Source organism: Lolium perenne, chromosome 4 (genome assembly GCF_019359855.2).
Source record: "Lolium perenne isolate Kyuss_39 chromosome 4, Kyuss_2.0, whole genome shotgun sequence".
Lineage (NCBI taxonomy): Eukaryota > Viridiplantae > Streptophyta > Magnoliopsida > Poales > Poaceae > Lolium > Lolium perenne.
The window spans coordinates 130,748,020-130,767,606 of NC_067247.2; the positions used below are offsets into that span (position 1 = coordinate 130,748,020).

General features: G+C 44.1%; 1 protein-coding gene across 12 annotated transcripts; it reads left to right on the top strand.

The window, feature by feature from the left end:
* The first annotated feature begins 6,268 nt into the window (after nt 1-6,268).
* Nucleotides 6,269-18,752, top strand: LOC127293909 (uncharacterized). Of its 12 annotated transcripts, XR_011742815.1 has the most exons (9): nt 6,282-7,374; nt 7,463-7,496; nt 7,725-7,801; nt 8,684-8,757; nt 8,909-9,023; nt 15,789-15,865; nt 16,748-16,821; nt 16,973-17,087; nt 18,686-18,752. XR_011742815.1 is itself a non-coding variant. In XM_051323618.2 (7 exons), the coding sequence occupies exons 1-7, from the start codon at nt 7,316-7,318 to the stop codon at nt 18,706-18,708; spliced, it is 507 nt and encodes a 168-aa protein (XP_051179578.1). In that variant the 5' UTR covers nt 6,280-7,315; the 3' UTR covers nt 18,709-18,752. The 12 variants fall into 12 exon arrangements, 2 of the variants coding, with proteins under 2 accessions (XP_051179578.1, XP_051179576.1); XR_007846226.2 differs by lacking the exon at nt 8,684-8,757 and having other exon boundaries at nt 6,269-7,374; XR_011742818.1 differs by lacking the exon at nt 7,463-7,496 and having other exon boundaries at nt 6,281-7,374.
* The last annotated feature ends 835 nt before the right edge of the window (nt 18,753-19,587 follow it).

The window sequence follows — 19,587 nt, forward strand, 5'->3', positions numbered from 1 at the left end:
AAGATCATAATATGGTATTCTTTGCCATAACATATGAACATCCATTCAATTGCAAATCAAGTAACAATAAAATGCTTGTTTCAAATAGAATACTTGTTTCAAATAGAATAGTGGTGTAATACCCATTGCACTAAATCTTAATGGAATTAACATAATTGAGAAACCTGCAAAAATAACAGAATTCAAATATGAATTTAAATGAGAAAATACAAAATAGAATATATGTCATCGTGGTGAACAGACAGATGCCATGGGATGGCTTATTTTGGGGACAAATGGACGCTAGAGGATTCGGGGGAGGGTTTTTGGTATGAATGGAGAGGTTTCCGGATGGATTCCTTAAGAACTTGGCCTTGGCCGAAGGTCGAAGATGATGAACTCAAGAACAAGTATAGCACTAGATCTCTCTATTTCTTCATAACAAGTGCCTTACAAGTTTCTGTATACAATATAGTTATCAGGTCGTTTTGTGCATGTAACCTCTCGTGCCCGCGAAGGGCTGTGCCCCCTCTCCTTATATAGGGGAAAGGGTGGCTTACAGGGGAAGGAACCCTAGAAACCCTAATGGGATCTTTGACTAGACAAACTACTGTACAAAGCTACTTTAGCTACCGGTGATACCGGTATGCCTTTAATCAAGAGCTGTGACATCATCCGGCACCTTTAACGTCATGCTTCGCCTTTGGCGTCATGGCTTCGATTAAAGCTGAAGTGCTTCGCTCATCTTTGTCTTCTAGCCCTGGAGAGCATCTTTGACCAGTCCTGCCGACGTGCTACCGTGTACCCTGGTTCGGTATTCCGGTACGCTCTTAGCTAGTTCCGGTATCCCCCTCCTGGGATACCGGTACCAACCTTTGCTATCCGGAACAACCTTTCAACCGGTACTTTGATGGCCTAAACCATCCGGTTTGGCATGCCTTTGGCATACCGGGGTCATGCCCCCAACATTAGTCCCGGAAGCTGGTATAGTCCGGTGGATCCTATCCAACGGACCATGCCAGGTTTTCCCTTCTCAAGGTACCGGTTTAACCCTTCCGGAATCCGGATCAAACTCTTCGGCGTCCTTGCCGAACTTATGTCTTTGTACCGGTTTTCTCCGGCATCTCTTGTCATTAAACCTCTCCTCGACGAAGTAGAGAATATCTCGAGTACCGTGCCTGTCAGTGACATGTGCACTGTGCCTGGCGCGCGACAGTGTCAGTGGTCACTTCGGTTCGTCTTCTGTGCCAGTATTTATGGCGCCGCACCGGATCCGCGCTGCCGTTTCGGATCCGTGTGGCCTCCCTGTGTCTTCGTATTTTCGGCGTGTGTACTCGCGCACCACGTGGCGGCCCACGATCCGAACCGCCGCGGCCCATCGGTTTCCGGCCCACTTCTCCTCTTTCTATATAATGGGGGAGCGGTTCCTCTTCATCTTCTCTCCGCATTTGCCCCCTTCTCTCGCGCACAGAGCCTCTCGCCCGTTGCGCCTCCATCGCTGCCGGTCTCCGCCGAAGCGCTGCTCCGACAAACTCTAGCCGCTCCTCGCGCTGCGCCAGGACTTTTCGCCGTGCGGAGGGTCTTTGAAGCTTCTTCTCCGCCGCTGCATCGGGTTCCCGCAGGCACCCTTTGCTCCTCTTCGCCGCCGTCCTTCCTCGACGACTGCGAGCCCGCTACCTCTCCGGCGACCTTCTTCCTCAGCTTCTCCGCCGCCTCAGGTTAGCCCCAATGCACGTTTGCCTCTTTCCCTTTGCTTTTCAGTTCTTGGGCCGGTAGAGTATTTACTTTCTCTTTTCCTTTGCTTTTCCTCTTACTCGTAGATCTTCGCGCGGGGCTTGACTTTGGGAAATCTGTTTATAGTTAGATTCCGGCATCTATCGACCCGCATGTCTACCGATCTATATATTTCCGAGTCGGCTTCCAGCAGCCATCACAGTCAGGCTTCCGGCGGGCTTGAAGCTGAGCTGGACCGGATGGGAGCTTCCTCATCCGTTACGGACTCTATTTCTAGGAAGGGCCAGGAGGCCAGCAGCTCCCGCCAAGGTTCCGGTGTGGACTTGGCCAACATCACTCGGGGAGCTTGGAAAGGCTCCGACGTGACCCAAAAAGACATTGACTGGCGGTACCGCTCCCGGAGGATACCGGCACAGGTATCTTGCCGGATTCCACGTGACGAGGTGGAACCCAAGCCCAAACCCGGAGAGTTTGTCGTTTTTGTCTCTCATTTTGAGCACGGCTTCGGCCTTCCTGCCTCCGACTTCTTTCGTCAATTTCTTGATTTCTATCAACTCCAACCCCATCACCTTCCTGGCAACGCCATCTTCTATCTTTCTTGCTATGTTTCCTTCATGGAGGCCTATGTTGGCCTCCTTCCCACCAAGGAAACTTTCGCTCGCTTCTTTTGCCTTCGGATCAACTCGGTCCAAGGCAAAGACATCCCCAAGCCTAAACCTCCAGTGCAGTGCGGATCCTGCATCGTGGGTTCCCGCCAAGTGAGCCCCTTCTTCAAATTTTCCGGCTTGGACTCCTGCAGGGCCTGGCAGGAGACTTTCTTCTATGTGAGGAACAAGGGTTCTTCAGACTTCATCAACCTGCCGGCATTAAATCCGGCAACGCCCATGAAGGCCAACTGGGGCTACAATCCGGGGACCAATCATATCGAGACTAACCGGATGGTCCGGTTCCTGGAGAGCCTCAAGAAGGAGACGAAGATCTGCTCCGATGATAACATCCGCGCGTTCATCTCACGCCGGGAGCTTCCTCTCCAACGCCGAGCTCACAAGATGAGCCAGATGTGCGGCCCCCGCGATCCCACAAAAATTACCGGCTTGGCCCTGAGCACAGAGGATGTAGCGCTCAAGGCTAGGCAAATTTGCAATACAGACATGCCCCTGAACTGGAAATGGGGCCATCTTCCTCTTAGCGCCATGAACCCTCCAGCTGCTGCTGTAAGAACTTGAGTAATCCTGATTGTTTTTCCGGTAAGCTTTCAATGCATAACTAACCGATTCTTCTCTTTTTTTAGGCATGTGAGCGCTTCCCTCGCATCGCTGAGGAGGTGCGTGCTCCTTTCCGGAGGCGCGATCTAGACAAAGTTGACCTGGATCCATACGTGATTTGGACAAAGAGCAAGATGAGCCGCTCCCAGACTCCGCGTTCCGGTAACTTTTCTGGCAAGGACTTCGGTTCAGACGATGAGGTTACTATACTTGAGGTACTTTACTCTTTTCGCTTTCTCATGTATCATCTTTCTGTAGCCTCTCCTTCAGCCAACGCCAACCCACAGGTCGTGGAGCGCGCCACCCCGCTTCAGGCCGAATGCGGGGCTGAGTTTCTGGAGATGCTTGCCTCCGAAGGCCGCAAGAAGAAGGCGCCCATGCCCGAGGCCGGTTCCAGCGAGGCTCCTCCGGCCAAGCGCTCCCGGGTGGAGATCGGTGGCAAGACGGTCACCGCCAAGCGCTACCGGAAGCGGGAGATGCCGGTGGCTACCGGGTGAGCTTCCGCTTTTACATTTTTGTCTCTTGACTCTTTTTGCTTCCAGATTCTCTCTTTTGTCTCCGGATTCTCTTTTTCCGGTTGCCTTTCTGAACTTTCTTCTTTTTTCATCTTTCCAGGCCTCCTTTGAAGATCTCCAAGATCGCCTATGGCATGAAGCCGGAGACCTCAGGGGACGCCGCCAGAGGCTCTCCTCCTCCTCAGCCAAGTCCGGTACCATCTGGTGCCGGCAACCCTTCTGCCTCCCCTCTGGGGGGCAACACAAGTTCGGGGCGCGCGGCCCCAAAACTTTCAGATCACCGCGCGGAGGGGGACTTTGTCTCCCCTCCAGAAATCCAAGACACCGGCGCTAGCAACACCGGCACCGGCACCGAAGATGCTGGGCAGGCGGAACCTCTGGTTCCTCCTGTCCCGAAGAAGAAGAAAAACAAGGCTCCTTCCTCCCCCACCAAGGCCGTGCCAGATTCTTCCGAGCCGGCCGGCTCCGCTTCGGAAAAGGATGCTCCCGAAGCTCCTGAGCCTGCCAAGACCACGCCAACTCCTCCTCCGGCAACCTCCACCGGGAAGCCGGCTCCTGCCAAGCCCACGACGCCAGAGAGCGGCAAGCTCACCGCCCAGCAACTTGCTGCGGTGGTGACTGCGGCCACGGATCCCTCCTCCGGCCCGCAGACGATGGTTCTGCACACCGGCCGTGCCGCCGTGGTGGCCTCCGAGATGGCCTCCGCCCAGGTGGGCCGGATTACAGAGTTCCAACGCCAAGGAGCTGACCTGGGCCATCTGCTCGATTACGCTGAGAAGTGGAATCGGGCGGATCTGAGGCCGGCGACGCGGGGCCTCGGCAAAGATAAGCTTCCAGTGGTCGACCCCTCCGGCCCTCGCAACACCGGTCATCACTTTGGCCGGCTGCGGCGCGCGGCTAAGGTGTTTGACAACGCTTGGCACGATGCCAGCACCAACGTGACGGTAAGCCGCACAACCTCAATCTCTTTTACATCCTTGCCGGTTTTCTTTCCAAGCTGTGAAGATTATGTATATCCTCCCAGTCCCCGAGTTTCGGGTTGAGAACGTGTAATATCCCAGGTATTGGGGTTACAAAAATAGATGAAACAGATGTGTGCATTGCATTCATGCATAGAAAATCTGGGGAATTTTCGCGCTTTAAAGTAAAACAGTCACAGTAACTGAAGTTTCACTTGACATTGGTGGAATTGAAGTAGCTCATCAAGTCAAGCGCTATAAACCTCAATGTGACTTTGATAAAACCTTGTTTTGGGTAGAGATGATTTGATCTAAGGGGTTAGATCAAATGGAACTAATAATCAACACAACAACACCTTACTCAATGATCAATTGCTTGATCTTATAAAAGATTATAATATGGTAATCCTTGCCACAACATATGAACATCCATTTAATTGGAAATCAAGTAACAATAAATGGAGAAACCATTCTTCACTTATATTTTCCATGTCTTAAACTAATCCTTGATCCTACCATGAACCTCATGGTATTCATTATACATCCATATATTCAAATCATCACCTTTAAAGAGAAACCCTAGAATATTATTCCAGACCATCCCTAAAGAGAGAACCTGTTATCACCAGATTTTGGCCAAATCAGGAGATGGGCTGTAACACCCCAACTTTTGCAACCTTGATTAATTGTCCATATTTCAAAAATTAGGGGGAACAAAAACTTTTTCTATAGACTAATTTAGATGAGTTGCCTTGATTTGTTTGTTGTGATGAATTGCTTTGATCTGTCGCTAGATATATTGTCTTGATTTCTTGTTGAGAAATGTGTTGAGTACCTCAAAGAACAACACCTCTAGTGGTCAGACATACAACTCACCTAATAAAACACATGTGTGACTTAGGTAAAATTGTTTTCCTTTTTACTACATCAAACTCTTCTCCTGATGGCAACATGAGTGTGCCATCTTGATATTCCTATTTGTGTTAGTCCAGCTCAAACCATCCTTGAATCCAAAATTTGGGATCATCTACCCTCATCACATCCTTCTCTTATACCCACTCACCATAGGTTGATTCTGAAGCCAAGTCAACAATCTGTTTTGGCAAGCTTATAAGTTCCAGACTTTGGCAGTTGATATCTAAGCAACCACCACTGTTATTGTTGACCTCAATGCATGGATCTCATCTATGCAACATCCTCTTCAACCTCCACATCTTGCATGTCTCAGTCAATCCTTGCAGCTCATATATTCAACTTGATCTTGTACCCTATCCAATGTTTTACCTCAAGATCACTTCCTTCACTTTTACCTCTTGTTTTTATTCAAGTTTAATCTTCACAAAACCAAGATTGGGAATGATGGGTACATTTTGAGGCCACCATCTACCCTTGAGAACACTCCTCCCTAAATTAGTTTTCTTTCTCAAAAACCCTATTGTTTTTCCTTCTCTAGTTTTGATCACAAAACTACTTCTAGTTTTATAAAATCTTTTCAGGATATTTCTTCAAAGAAAACAAAGAACTGAAACGGGTTTTGTTTTTCATCCCATTTCTACCAAGTACTGATTTCTAAAACATTATTTTCTATTTTGTTTTCCATTTTACAAAAGGCTTGTTTATGGTACCTATACCATTTCTTGTCTTCCTCTTGCTTATTTTACATTTGAGAAAAACTCTACTTCACTTGAGAAAGTAAGTAGAACATTTTGACCTCCTATGTTCCAACTAGTTTCTCTCAACATTTTCAAATTCCATTCCACTTGAGTTCATTCCCAATTGAGGTGTTTCAAATCCCTTTCAAATAAATTCTTTTTTTTTTCTTTTTTTTTTTCAAATGACAATCCTTGCACATCTTATGCACATCACTGATTTACCACATTGTATCCCCTCATCCTCCAATTCTTGATCAAATGGATGATCATTTGATACTTTCAAATGGACTCCCTTCAACTGAACCCTAGACTCAGGGAGTATTTCAAACCACTCCCAATTGACCTCTTTTTTTTTAGAACAACTTATTTTTCCTCATACCTATCTCACTCCCCCATTCTTTTCCATCAACACCTTGACCTCTTGAATTGATTTTATGTCACCATATTCACCATTGGTATTGTATCTGTACTTCCATCACTACCCCTCTAAACCTTGGATCTATCTCTTTCCATCATTTGTTTGCCACAAACAAAGTGATAACAAATTTTCCTTTTAATGCATATCACTCTCACTCTCCATTTCTATCTCTATGTCTCAACCTCCATCAACATTACCTCCTCAACATCATGCACATGGATGATGTGCATCTCTCTCTCATTGTTCATTTTTGTTTGGCAAGAATGGAGCCGGCCAATTTGTGTTTGCATTCAAAATTCGGCCAGCACTATCTCCCCTTTTCCTTCTTATACAAGCCATGCCTCCCACCTACCCCAATCCATAAATGGGCAGCCTCCCAACCAACTCAATCAATGAGGAGGCTATCTCCCAACCAACTCAATCAATGAGGAGGCAGCCAACCCACCCCCTCTCCCTCTATATAAAGGGGCTTGGCAGCCCACTCCCTCCTCACTTGCTCTCATTTCCCACTCTCCACTCCTCTCCACTCCTCTCCTTTGCCTCATTTCTTTTCACTCCCTACTATTTCCTCCACTCCCTCACACTCTCCTCCTCCACTTCCCCACGAAAATGGTGCTCCCCTTGCTCCCATGGCCGGCCATGGCCATGGAAAGCCACCAAGATGAAGCTCCCTTCCTCCCTCAAGCTCATCCTCACCATGAGAGCCTCCCCCTCCATCTTCTCCCCAACCTTAGATGGTTTAATCTCCTCTTCTTCTCCCTCCATTGCTAAGATTGGATCTTGATGCAGGTGCATGTTGGTCCAAGCATGGAGAAGGTTGAGCTATCCTCAGATCTGAAGTTCTTGAGCAAAGTTCGTCCAAAACCTTGCAGTAATTTCTGTTTCTTGCTGTTTCAGATTCTGGTACGATCTTGTAAAATCCGCCAAATCTCGTGTGCAGATCCAAATCGAGTGGTTCAAAGTTCTGCAGATAGGTATTGAAAATATCTACAACTTGGCGTTGGTCTCATCCTCAAATTCGTTACGGATTTTGCATGATAAATAAAGTTCTGCAAACATGCAGAATCATTGTTTGTTAGATTTCTTCCGTTTTACAAAACCTTTTTGAGCAAACTCAATTTTGGGTGAAAGCCCTCTCCCGTACCTTCATTTTGCCGTTGGGTTCACTTCAAATGACCTAATGGAATTGAAATGGTTCACAGATCAAAATCTGGTCAGATCTGACTTTGTCGAATTAAACCAGGAGCTTGGAGACGAATTTTTGAATGAAACCAACTGGGTAAGAACCACCTATTCAATACCTTTCAGATGCAGCAGACCTCATATTTTTATGATTTGTGTATGATTTTTGACGAATTAAACTTGTTCTGTATGTTCTGCAGACATGGCTGTTAGCTTTTAATTCATCAAAAATCCATTTTTGAACCTAATTGAGTGATTCCAATTCTGTAGGATTACTGAATGTTTTCTTAATCATCTCCAACAAGTTTCAAACCTTTATCTGTTCTGCAACTCCATAGTTAAAGCAAATGGTGAAAACATGCAGTAAACTTGTCAATCCATTTGTGAGAGTTTCAGAAATAATTTGAACCCAAATCCAATTTTGTTTGCATCTCTGTTTAATTACCTTTCAAATGCAAGTAGCCCCATATTTTTAGGATTTTTCTACGATTTATGGCTAACAGATCTTGTTTTCTGTACAGTCAGATTCAAGGAAATTCCTAAAATTGTAGGTTTAATATTTTAGGTGATTCCAATTGGGTTAGTCTTGTATTAGTACTAGATATCTAGGAAAAATATTATTAGTCTCTGTTCATACATATTTGTTGCTGTTAGTAATGTTTATGTGTGACATGCATTGTTGAAGCAAAACTTTTCGGTTTATTTAAAACCCTTGACCAACTCTTTTAGTAGAGATGGGCAACCTTTGTTTTATGCTTGCAAAACAAAACCTCTGCAACCTAACATTATCTCTTTTGTTTTGTTTAAATTTTCAAATGATGTGGTATATGGTTTGCTTCCTATTTTTGTATAGTGATTAAGTGAGCAAATTAAATTAGGAAAACTGTTTTCTACTTTTCCAAAAGTGTTTGAAAATGTTTTGTGAAAGTATTTGATGTCAAACTAATGCTCTTGTCCTCTTTATGATGTTATCTACCAGGGGTACTTATCTTGTGCCATGGTGATACCGAGAGAGGCAATTGCTAAGTTGTGATACTCTCATACCTTTACTAGGTAAATAAAATGGTTTCTCTTTAAGTTGTTTGTGGTATCTATAAGTCCTTTGTATGTTATACCTTGGCTGCATGGTTAGTTGTTGATTGTTGTATGTTTGTTTGTTGGTGCAATGTGATTGATTGTGTTCTTTTATATTTTCCGGCGATAGATGCGAACAATTCCGGAGAAGAAGAACAAGTGGAATCGGATGAGAAGATTTTATTTATATTGTTGGGATTGTTATATTGATGGAGTTGAAGAAGTACAGGGACAAATAAGCCAAGGCAAGCCATCTTTTGATCTCTGATCCGGTGTCTAGTTGGATGTCATTTGTTGATGTTCAAAGCACCTTCATTCTATGTGTGTTATTATCTCCATTTATGTCATCTATGTGTGATTGCAAGTGGGGTACTCCCTAGTGGTGATGCTCCACTATTGTCCTTGTGTTATGGGATGGATGGTAACATGGCCGTGCTATTCCACTTGGTGATCTTGTATGCTCAACTTGAGCATGTTCCATCTCAAGATATTAACTTACACCACACCCACCCCCTTTGTAGTATAGAGGTATCAATGTCATGATCTTGGTGTATTCTCAACTTGAGGGGAGTATGCCGTGTACCATCTTGGAGAATATGTTGGATAGTGACACTCCACTATCTAAGTTGTGTAGTTAGCACCACAAATCTGAGAGTATATTCCTCCTTGTGTTGTCATAATACATGCTTACCTTAAGCAAGTATGATCCACTCCACTACCCCTTTATACCTCATCTATGGCGGGATGACTCTCATCTCGGCCGTAGTGCAATACTAGTTCAACTCATGAAACTATAGGTTGGGAACCCCTCAAGGTTTACCTTGTTGTAAATGTTTATGAAAACCTTGGGTGAGGCAATCTAACCCAAGCGTATGGTTTATGAAAGGAAAGGATCTTGACAAAGATGGTTGGAAAGAGGAAATGTGTGTGTGACTTGGGTTTTTGAGAAAAACGACACATGGTTCTCTCGTATTCGCCCGGAACAATTAACCCGCGCAACCACACTACTCCAACGTGGGCACGGGGCTTAGCTTGACGTTTGTTCTTCTTAGCATGAGGCACCGCACAACTATACAAGGGTACGGTTACCCCGAGTCCGGGTTGTCGTAGTTGGAGACAATCGTATAACGGGAGGCCTTCGGGGCTGACCCATCCGGAAGACACTATGGGTCTCCTGGCTTGGCGGTGGAGCCACGCTCAAAGGGAGGTGAGCTGCCACGGTGCCGGGGAGGTACATACTCCATAGGGTAGGACCTCTTGCTAAGTTGAATAGGCGAAAGGCTTCGACTGATTATCCGAGACTCGCATACTTTCGTATGACGAACCGGGATGATCCCGGCGGATTTATCGATCTTGTGGGGAAAGTGTGCACACTGCAGAGTTAAAACTATTCGAATAGCCGCGTCCGCGGTCATGGACGGTTGGGATGGCCGTTACCGAGCTGTGTCGAGTTTTGGTTTTGAAAAAATGATTTCCAAAGGAAATGTGTGTGTTGGATGTACCGGAAGGTACGGAAAGGCTGGTGCCGACCATATGGAGATGGTCGAGGAAAATGAAACAAAATTGGGTGACCCTTCCTAGTGTTTCATGTAGAGGGACTCTTCTTCAATAGAGAAATAGAGATGTCTTAGATAAATTCTTGGAGTGTCCCCTTCGATTGAGAAGTTGGGATGCTATCTCCACCAAAAACATCTCTTCTCTTCCACATGCTATATCCACAAGAGAAACTACTCTTCCTCTCTTGTCTTCTTTAGTTAGAATTGTTATCACCTTCTTGATGGTTTGCGAGTACAATTCAAATGTACTCACGGCTTTGTCCCTGGCTATTTACTTGGCCAGACTTGAAGGAGTTCGACAGATGAAGAAGGAGTTGGCGACGTCTATGCGAGCTAGGAACGTCTTCCCGCCGCTGCCCGTAGGGTTATGGCAGATGACTTGGGTACTGCGCTTCCGAAGTGATGATGCTACTCTGATGTTTAGTTAGGCCCTTCGAGGCTATTATGTAAGTATTGGTCATGTGACCATGTTGTAATTTTCTTATTCCGCTTTGTAATGGATGGTGTAATTTGATATCAGTTCGGTTATGTGTTCACGGCGCACTGATCATGGGATCGTGAACTCGTATACATAACAGGGAATTTCGGACAGCTTGTCCGGGGTCCCCACGTAGCTGGTATCGAGCCATCCCGACTGTAGGAGACTTTAGTTAGCATGGACGTTAGTTAGGAAACAAGTACTTGGACAAAACTATTTACAAAACAAATTGTTTCTTTAGTCGGAAGTATAGCTTCTACTCCTCTTATTTATTCAAAGCTTCTAAAATTCTTACCTCTCCGCTTTATAAAAAGGTTTGAAAATTCTTACTCTATTGTCTCAGCCAATTCAAACCTACATATTGGACGATGTCCCCAACTCAGACTGGAGACTCGAACTCGAAGATGGCTCAATCCCTCAGGAAGACTCATATATCTCCAACTGCAGCTATTGAAGATTGGATGCCGACGTAGCCGTGTGCTTGTTGGGATGATAACATCATGTCTTTGGTTGTCACCAAAGTCTGTCAAGGAGCTGACCTTCTTCCTCCGTGGACTTGCACTTTTTGCGCTCATCCTGGGATCAAGTCCTCAGTTCTTGACTAGTAATTTTTAGGCCAGCTACAAGAAGTTGACGATTTCGGGAGTACCTCAACAACTACCTCTTCGAAGACCTCACGTCCCCGGGATGTTGAGCAAGAAGACTACGCAGTTTTCTCCTCCGCCTCAACATAGAAGACCGAACACCAGGCCTGCTTCGCAACCAACTGCCCCGAAAATCCATGTTGGAGTCCATAAGAGCAAAATGAAGACGGCAACATATGTGACCAGCCCCCAAGCGAATAGGATGGATAGGACAAACTCAATCGCTTTGATTGAGCTACCCCCACATTAGGCATTCCATGGGTACTTAGGTTACCATGCCTGGTTTGATGATTGCTTGTAGTTCCCTTGTGTGCTGCCTTGAGTGTCTTTTGTTTGTTTGTTGTGTGTATAATTGTCTTGGCTTTTCGGTCTGAAAAACACCCTTAGTGTGATAAACTAGCTTAGAAAGCCTCCCAAAGATGTTTTCACCCTCACCTACCTCGCCGATGTTTTGCTAACTGCTAGTTAGTTGGATAAGTTAACGAAAAGCTCTAACTCTACCCCCCGTTAGCAGTTGTTTTTCAAACATCAGGAAAACTAACCCAAACCCCCATCTACGCTAACTTCCTTCAATATCAGCTGGAGCATCTCGACTACTCCAAGAAAGAAGAAGCCCTACCTTCAAGAATGACTGCACCTCTGCGAGGAGACATACTAATTTGGACTAACCTTGGAGCATAATCGCGCTAACCTCGAGGATATCTTCTTAAAACTATCCTCTGACACACCGTCTAACAAGCTTAGAGAACAATAGCGTCAAAGCCAAGCTACATCACATGGTTCGTCTGGTCCTCATCAAGTGAAGGCTCCTGAAGATACCTCAAGACTCAAGACTTTAGGCGTAGTTTACCCGCTAACTTCTTAGTTGCTACTGAAGTCAGCACCGACCCTCAAGCTGAAGATTGTCTTCGACGACCCCTGTTGCTGCTTCATATGGGTACCAACCAGGCGTTTCATCAACTTATTAACTCACGGCGCGTCCCCTATGGTTTAGTTAACACCGTGAGTGCCTCTTGAAGTTGCGGTCTGCACGTCGCCCCTGAAGATTCTTCAACTGAGTACGGAAGATCGATGACTCCTTCAGAAGCCCCCGACAGGACCGCAAGGCAGAAGCTCTAAGATTTTCTGAAAGCCCGATGAAAAATCTTACGGGTGGAAGTCTTCCACTAAAAGTTGGAGCTAACCCTAACATTTTAAACCTTTCTAACACACCGTTGGAAATGTGGGATGCACTAACCCCTCTTGAAGCCGTGGACTACTCAACGCCCGCTGAAGATGTTCAACTCCAAAGATCAATGGCTTCTCCAAAAAGCGCCCGACAAGACTCGTGGCCGAAGCTTACAGTTTTTAACGCCCCCTCCCCGATGAACAATTTTAAGGGTGGAAGACTTCGTCTTCCACTAAATTTAAGCTAACTCTAAAAAGTTTTCAACCCTGCTCAAGCACCATTGGGTGCACTAACTCTCCCACAATCATGAACCCCGCTAGGATCATTAAGAAGGTATAGATCCAACATCTGCACGGAGTCGTCAGCCTCTTCATGAAGCTCGCCATCGTCAGAAATCCATCATGTCTCTCACAAGCTGAAGTTGCGACCCTCTCCACACAAAGGCATGTCTACATAAAAATGGAGTCTAATTTTCGTTAAACTTTACAACCCCTCCAGTTCTACGCTCAGTAGTCTCGGGACGAGATTATTTTAAGGGTGGAAGATCTGTAACACCCCAACTTTTGCAACCTTGATTAATTGTCCATATTTCAAAAATTAGGGGGAACAAAAACTTTTTCTATAGACTAATTTAGATGAGTTGCCTTGATTTGTTTGTTGTGATGAATTGCTTTGATCTGTCGCTAGATATATTGTCTTGATTTCTTGTTGAGAAATGTGTTGAGTACCTCAAAGAACAACACCTCTAGTGGTCAGACATACAACTCACCTAATAAAACACATGTGTGACTTAGGTAAAATTGTTTTCCTTTTTACTACATCAAACTCTTCTCCTGATGGCAACATGAGTGTGCCATCTTGATATTCCTATTTGTGTTAGTCCAGCTCAAACCATCCTTGAATCCAAAATTTGGGATCATCTACCCTCATCACATCCTTCTCTTATACCCACTCACCATAGGTTGATTAGAAGCCAAGTCAACAATCTGTTTTGGCAAGCTTATAAGTTCCAGACTTTGGCAGTTGATATCTAAGCAACCACCACTGTTATTGTTGACCTCAATGCATGGATCTCATCTATGCAACATCCTCTTCAACCTCCACATCTTGCATGTCTCAGTCAATCCTTGCAGCTCATATATTCAACTTGATCTTGTACCCTATCCAATGTTTTACCTCAAGATCACTTCCTTCACTTTTACCTCTTGTTTTTATTCAAGTTTAATCTTCACAAAACCAAGATTGGGAATGATGGGTACATTTTGAGGCCACCATCTACCCTTGAGAACACTCCTCCCTAAATTAGTTTTCTTTCTCAAAAACCCTATTGTTTTTCCTTCTCTAGTTTTGATCACAAAACTACTTCTAGTTTTATAAAATCTTTTCAGGATATTTCTTCAAAGAAAACAAAGAACTGAAACGGGTTTTGTTTTTCATCCCATTTCTACCAAGTACTGATTTCTAAAACATTATTTTCTATTTTGTTTTCCATTTTACAAAAGGCTTGTTTATGGTACCTATACCATTTCTTGTCTTCCTCTTGCTTATTTTACATTTGAGAAAAACTCTACTTCACTTGAGAAAGTAAGTAGAACATTTTGACCTCCTATGTTCCAACTAGTTTCTCTCAACATTTTCAAATTCCATTCCACTTGAGTTCATTCCCAATTGAGGTGTTTCAAATCCCTTTCAAATAAATTCTTTTTTTTTTTCTTTTTTTTTCAAATGACAATCCTTGCAAATCTTATGCACATCACTGATTTACCACATTGTATCCCCTCATCCTCCAATTCTTTATCAAATGGATGATAATTTGTTACTTTAAAATGGACTCACTTCAACTGAACCCTAGACTCAGGGAGTATTTCAAACCACTCCCAATTGACCTCTTTTTTTTTTAGAACAACTTATTTTTCCTCATACCTATCTCACTCCCCCATTCTTTTCCATCAACACCTTGACCTCTTGAATTGATTTTATGTCACCATATTCACCATTGGTATTGTATCTGTACTTCCATCACTACCCCTCTAAACCTTGGATCTATCTCTTTCCATCATTTGTTTGCCACAAACAAAGTGATAACAAATTTTCCTTTTAATGCATATCACTCTCACTCTCCATTTCTATCTCTATGTCTCAACCTCCATCAACATTACCTCCTCAACATCATGCACATGGATGATGTGCATCTCTCTCTCATTGTTCATTTTTGTTTGGCAAGAATGGAGCCGGCCAATTTGTGTTTGCATTCAAAATTCGGCCAGCACTATCTCCCCTTTTCCTTCTTATACAAGCCATGCCTCCCACCTACCCCAATCCATAAATGGGCAGCCTCCCAACCAACTCAATCAATGAGGAGGCTATCTCCCAACCAACTCAATCAATGAGGAGGCAGCCAACCCACCCCCTCTCCCTCTATATAAAGGGGCTTGGCAGCCCACTCCCTCCTCACTTGCTCTCATTTCCCACTCTCCACTCCTCTCCACTCCTCTCCTTTGCCTCATTTCTTTTCACTCCCTACTATTTCCTCCACTCCCTCACACTCTCCTCCTCCACTTCCCCACGAAAATGGTGCTCCCCTTGCTCCCATGGCCGGCCATGGCCATGGAAAGCCACCAAGATGAAGCTCCCTTCCTCCCTCAAGCTCATCCTCACCATGAGAGCCTCCCCCTCCATCTTCTCCCCAACCTTAGATGGTTTAATCTCCTCTTCTTCTCCCTCCATTGCTAAGATTGGATCTTGATGCAGGTGCATGTTGGTCCAAGCATGGAGAAGGTTGAGCTATCCTCAGATCTGAAGTTCTTGAGCAAAGTTCGTCCAAAACCTTGCAGTAATTTCTGTTTCTTGCTGTTTCAGATTCTGGTATGATCTTGTAAAATCCGCCAAATCTCGTGTGCAGATCCAAATCGAGTGGTTCAAAGTTCTGCAGATAGGTATTGAAAATATCTACAACTTGGCGTTGGTCTCATCCTCAAATTCGTTACGGATTTTGCATGATAAATAAAGTTCTGCAAACATGCAGAATCATTGTTTGTTAGATTTCTTCCGTTTTACAAAAACTTTTTGAGCAAACTCAATTTTGGGTGAAAGCCCTCTCCCGTACCTTCATTTTGCCGTTGGGTTCACTTCAAATGACCTAATGGAATTGAAATGGTTCACAGATCAAAATCTGGTCAGATCTGACTTTGTCGAATTAAACCAGGAGCTTGGAGACGAATTTTTGAATGAAACCAACTGGGTAAGAACCACCTATTCAATACCTTTCAGATGCAGCAGACCTCATATTTTTATGATTTGTGTATGATTTTTGACGAATTAAACTTGTTCTGTATGTTCTGCAGACATGGCTGTTAGCTTTTAATTCATCAAAAATCCATTTTTGAACCTAATTGAGTGATTCCAATTCTGTAGGATTACTGAATGTTTTCTTAATCATCTCCAACAAGTTTCAAACCTTTATCTGTTCTGCAACTCCATAGTTAAAGCAAATGGTGAAAACATGCAGTAAACTTGTCAATCCATTTGTGAGAGTTTCAGAAATAATTTGAACCCAAATCCAATTTTGTTTGCATCTCTGTTTAATTACCTTTCAAATGCAAGTAGCCCCATATTTTTAGGATTTTTCTACGATTTATGGCTAACAGATCTTGTTTTCTGTACAGTCAGATTCAAGGAAATTCCTAAAATTGTAGGTTTAATATTTTAGGTGATTCCAATTGGGTTAGTCTTGTATTAGTACTAGATATCTAGGAAAAATATTATTAGTCTTTGTTCATACATATTTGTTGCTGTTAGTAATGTTTATGTGTGACATGCATTGTTGAAGCAAAACTTTTCGGTTTATTTAAAACCCTTGACCAACTCTTTTAGTAGAGATGGGCAACCTTTGTTTTATGCTTGCAAAACAAAACCTCTGCAACCTAACATTATCTCTTTTGTTTTGTTTAAATTTTCAAATGATGTGGTATATGGTTTGCTTCCTATTTTTGTATAGTGATTAAGTGAGCAAATTAAATTAGGAAAACTGTTTTCTACTTTTCCAAAAGTGTTTGAAAATGTTTTGTGAAAGTATTTGATGTCAAACTAATGCTCTTGTCCTCTTTATGATGTTATCTACCAGGGGTACTTATCTTGTGCCATGGTGATACCGAGAGAGGCAATTGCTAAGTTGTGATACTCTCATACCTTTACTAGGTAAATAAAATGGTTTCTCTTTAAGTTGTTTGTGGTATCTATAAGTCCTTTGTATGTTATACCTTGGCTGCATGGTTAGTTGTTGATTGTTGTATGTTTGTTTGTTGGTGCAATGTGATTGATTGTGTTCTTTTATATTTTCCGGCGATAGATGCGAACAATTCCGGAGAAGAAGAACAAGTGGAATCGGATGAGAAGATTTTATTTATATTGTTGGGATTGTTATATTGATGGAGTTGAAGAAGTACAGGGACAAATAAGCCAAGGCAAGCCATCTTTTGATCTCTGATCCGGTGTCTAGTTGGATGTCATTTGTTGATGTTCAAAGCACCTTCATTCTATGTGTGTTATTATCTCCATTTATGTCATCTATGTGTGATTGCAAGTGGGGTACTCCCTAGTGGTGATGCTCCACTATTGTCCTTGTGTTATGGGATGGATGGTAACATGGCCGTGCTATTCCACTTGGTGATCTTGTATGCTCAACTTGAGCATGTTCCATCTCAAGATATTAACTTACACCACACCCACCCCCTTTGTAGTATAGAGGTATCAATGTCATGATCTTGGTGTATTCTCAACTTGAGGGGAGTATGCCGTGTACCATCTTGGAGAATATGTTGGATAGTGACACTCCACTATCTAAGTTGTGTAGTTAGCACCACAAATCTGAGAGTATATTCCTCCTTGTGTTGTCATAATACATGCTTACCTTAAGCAAGTATGATCCACTCCACTACCCCTTTATACCTCATCTATGGCGGGATGACTCTCATCTCGGCCGTAGTGCAATACTAGTTCAACTCATGAAACTATAGGTTGGGAACCCCTCAAGGTTTACCTTGTTGTAAATGTTTATGAAAACCTTGGGTGAGGCAATCTAACCCAAGCGTATGGTTTATGAAAGGAAAGGATCTTGACAAAGATGGTTGGAAAGAGGAAATGTGTGTGTGACTTGGGTTTTTGAGAAAAACGACACATGGTTCTCTGTATTCGCCCGGAACAATTAACCCGCGCAACCACACTACTCCAACGTGGGCACGGGGCTTAGCTTGACGTTTGTTCTTCTTAGCATGAGGCACCGCACAACTATACAAGGGTACGGTTACCCCCGAGTCCGGGTTGTCGTAGTTGGAGACAATCGTATAACGGGAGGCCTTCGGGGCTGACCCATCCGGAAGACACTATGGGTCTCCTGGCTTGGCGGTGGAGCCACGCTCAAAGGGAGGTGAGCTGCCACGGTGCCGGGGAGGTACATACTCCATAGGGTAGGACCTCTTGCTAAGTTGAATAGGCGAAAGGCTTCGACTGATTATCCGAGACTCGCATACTTTCGTATGACGAAACGGGGATGATCCCGGCGGATTTATCAGATCTTGTGGGGAAAGTGCGCACACTCTGCAGAGTTAAAACTATTCGAATAGCCGCGTCCGCGGTCATGGACGGTTGGGATGGCCGTTACCGAGCTGTGTCGAGTTTTGGTTTTGAAAAAATGATTTCCAAAGGAAATGTGTGTGTTGGATGTACCGGAAGGTACGGAAAGGCTGGTGCCGACCATATGGAGATGGTCGAGGAAAATGAAACAAAATTGGGTGACCCTTCCTAGTGTTTCATGTAGAGGGACTCTTCTTCAATAGAGAAATAGAGATGTCTTAGATAAATTCTTGGAGTGTCCCCTTCGATTGAGAAGTTGGGATGCTATCTCCACCAAAAACATCTCTTCTCTTCCACATGCTATATCCACAAGAGAAACTACTCTTCCTCTCTTGTCTTCTTTAGTTAGAATTGTTATCACCTTCTTGATGGTTTGCGAGTACAATTCAAATGTACTCACGGCTTTGTCCCTGGCTATTTACTTGGCCAGACTTGAAGGAGTTCGACAGATGAAGAAGGAGTTGGCGACGTCTATGCGAGCTAGGAACGTCTTCCCGCCGTTGCTTTCGTAGGGTTATGGCAGATGACTTGGGTACTGCGCTGCTGAAGTGATGATGCTACTCTGATGTTTAGTTAGGCCCTTCGAGGCTATTATGTAAGTATTGGTCATGTGACCATGTTGTAATTTTCTTATTCCGCTTTGTAATGGATGGTGTAATTTGATATCAGTTCGGTTATGTGTTCACGGCGCACTGATCATGGGATCGTGAACTGTATACATAACAGGGAATTTCGGACAGCTTGTCCGGGGTCCCCACATGGGCCGTAAGGGAGATGGGCTTAGAAGATTACATGTGGAAGATCTCTGAAGTGGCCTTGCACGAAGAGTTTGGGCTAGATTGCCCGTGTATCTGTAATATAGTAGATCGCATCTTAGATTAAAAGATATAGTTTTACTCGTGCACGGTTAGGTGCACACCTAAATTAGAAAGTCCTCTGGACTATAAATATGTACCTAGGGTTTATGGAATAAACAACAACCAACGTTCACCCCAAATAAATCTCGGCGCATCGCCAACTCCTTCGTCTCGAGGGTTTCTACCGGTAAGCATCATGCTGCCTAGATCGCATCTTGCGATCTAGGCAGCACAAGCTTATTTCGTTGTTCATGCGTTGCTCGTACTGAAGCCTTTTTGATGGCGAGCAACGTAGTTATCTTAGATGTGTTAGGGTTAGCATTGGTCTTCGTATCATATGCTGTCGTAGTGCAACCCTTATACATCTAGCCGCCCTTACACCTATCTTAGGTGTAGGGGCGGCACCCCACTTGATCATTATTTAGTAGATCCGAACCGTTACGGTTGCTCCTTGTTCTTCAAGGATTAGTCTAAT

Excerpts from the sequence above, each read along its gene's own strand:
- LOC127293909 (XM_051323616.2), top strand. The coding sequence starts at position 7,306 with ATGCAGGTGCATGTTGGTCCAAGCATGGAGAAGGTTGAGCTATCCTCA. Across the intron at positions 9,024-15,788 it reads ACAGGGACAAATAAGCCAAG|ATCAAAATCTGGTCAGATCT; the intron begins GCAAGCCATCTT and ends AATGGTTCACAG. Across the intron at positions 17,088-18,685 it reads ACAGGGACAAATAAGCCAAG|ACTTGAAGGAGTTCGACAGA; the intron begins GCAAGCCATCTT and ends TTACTTGGCCAG.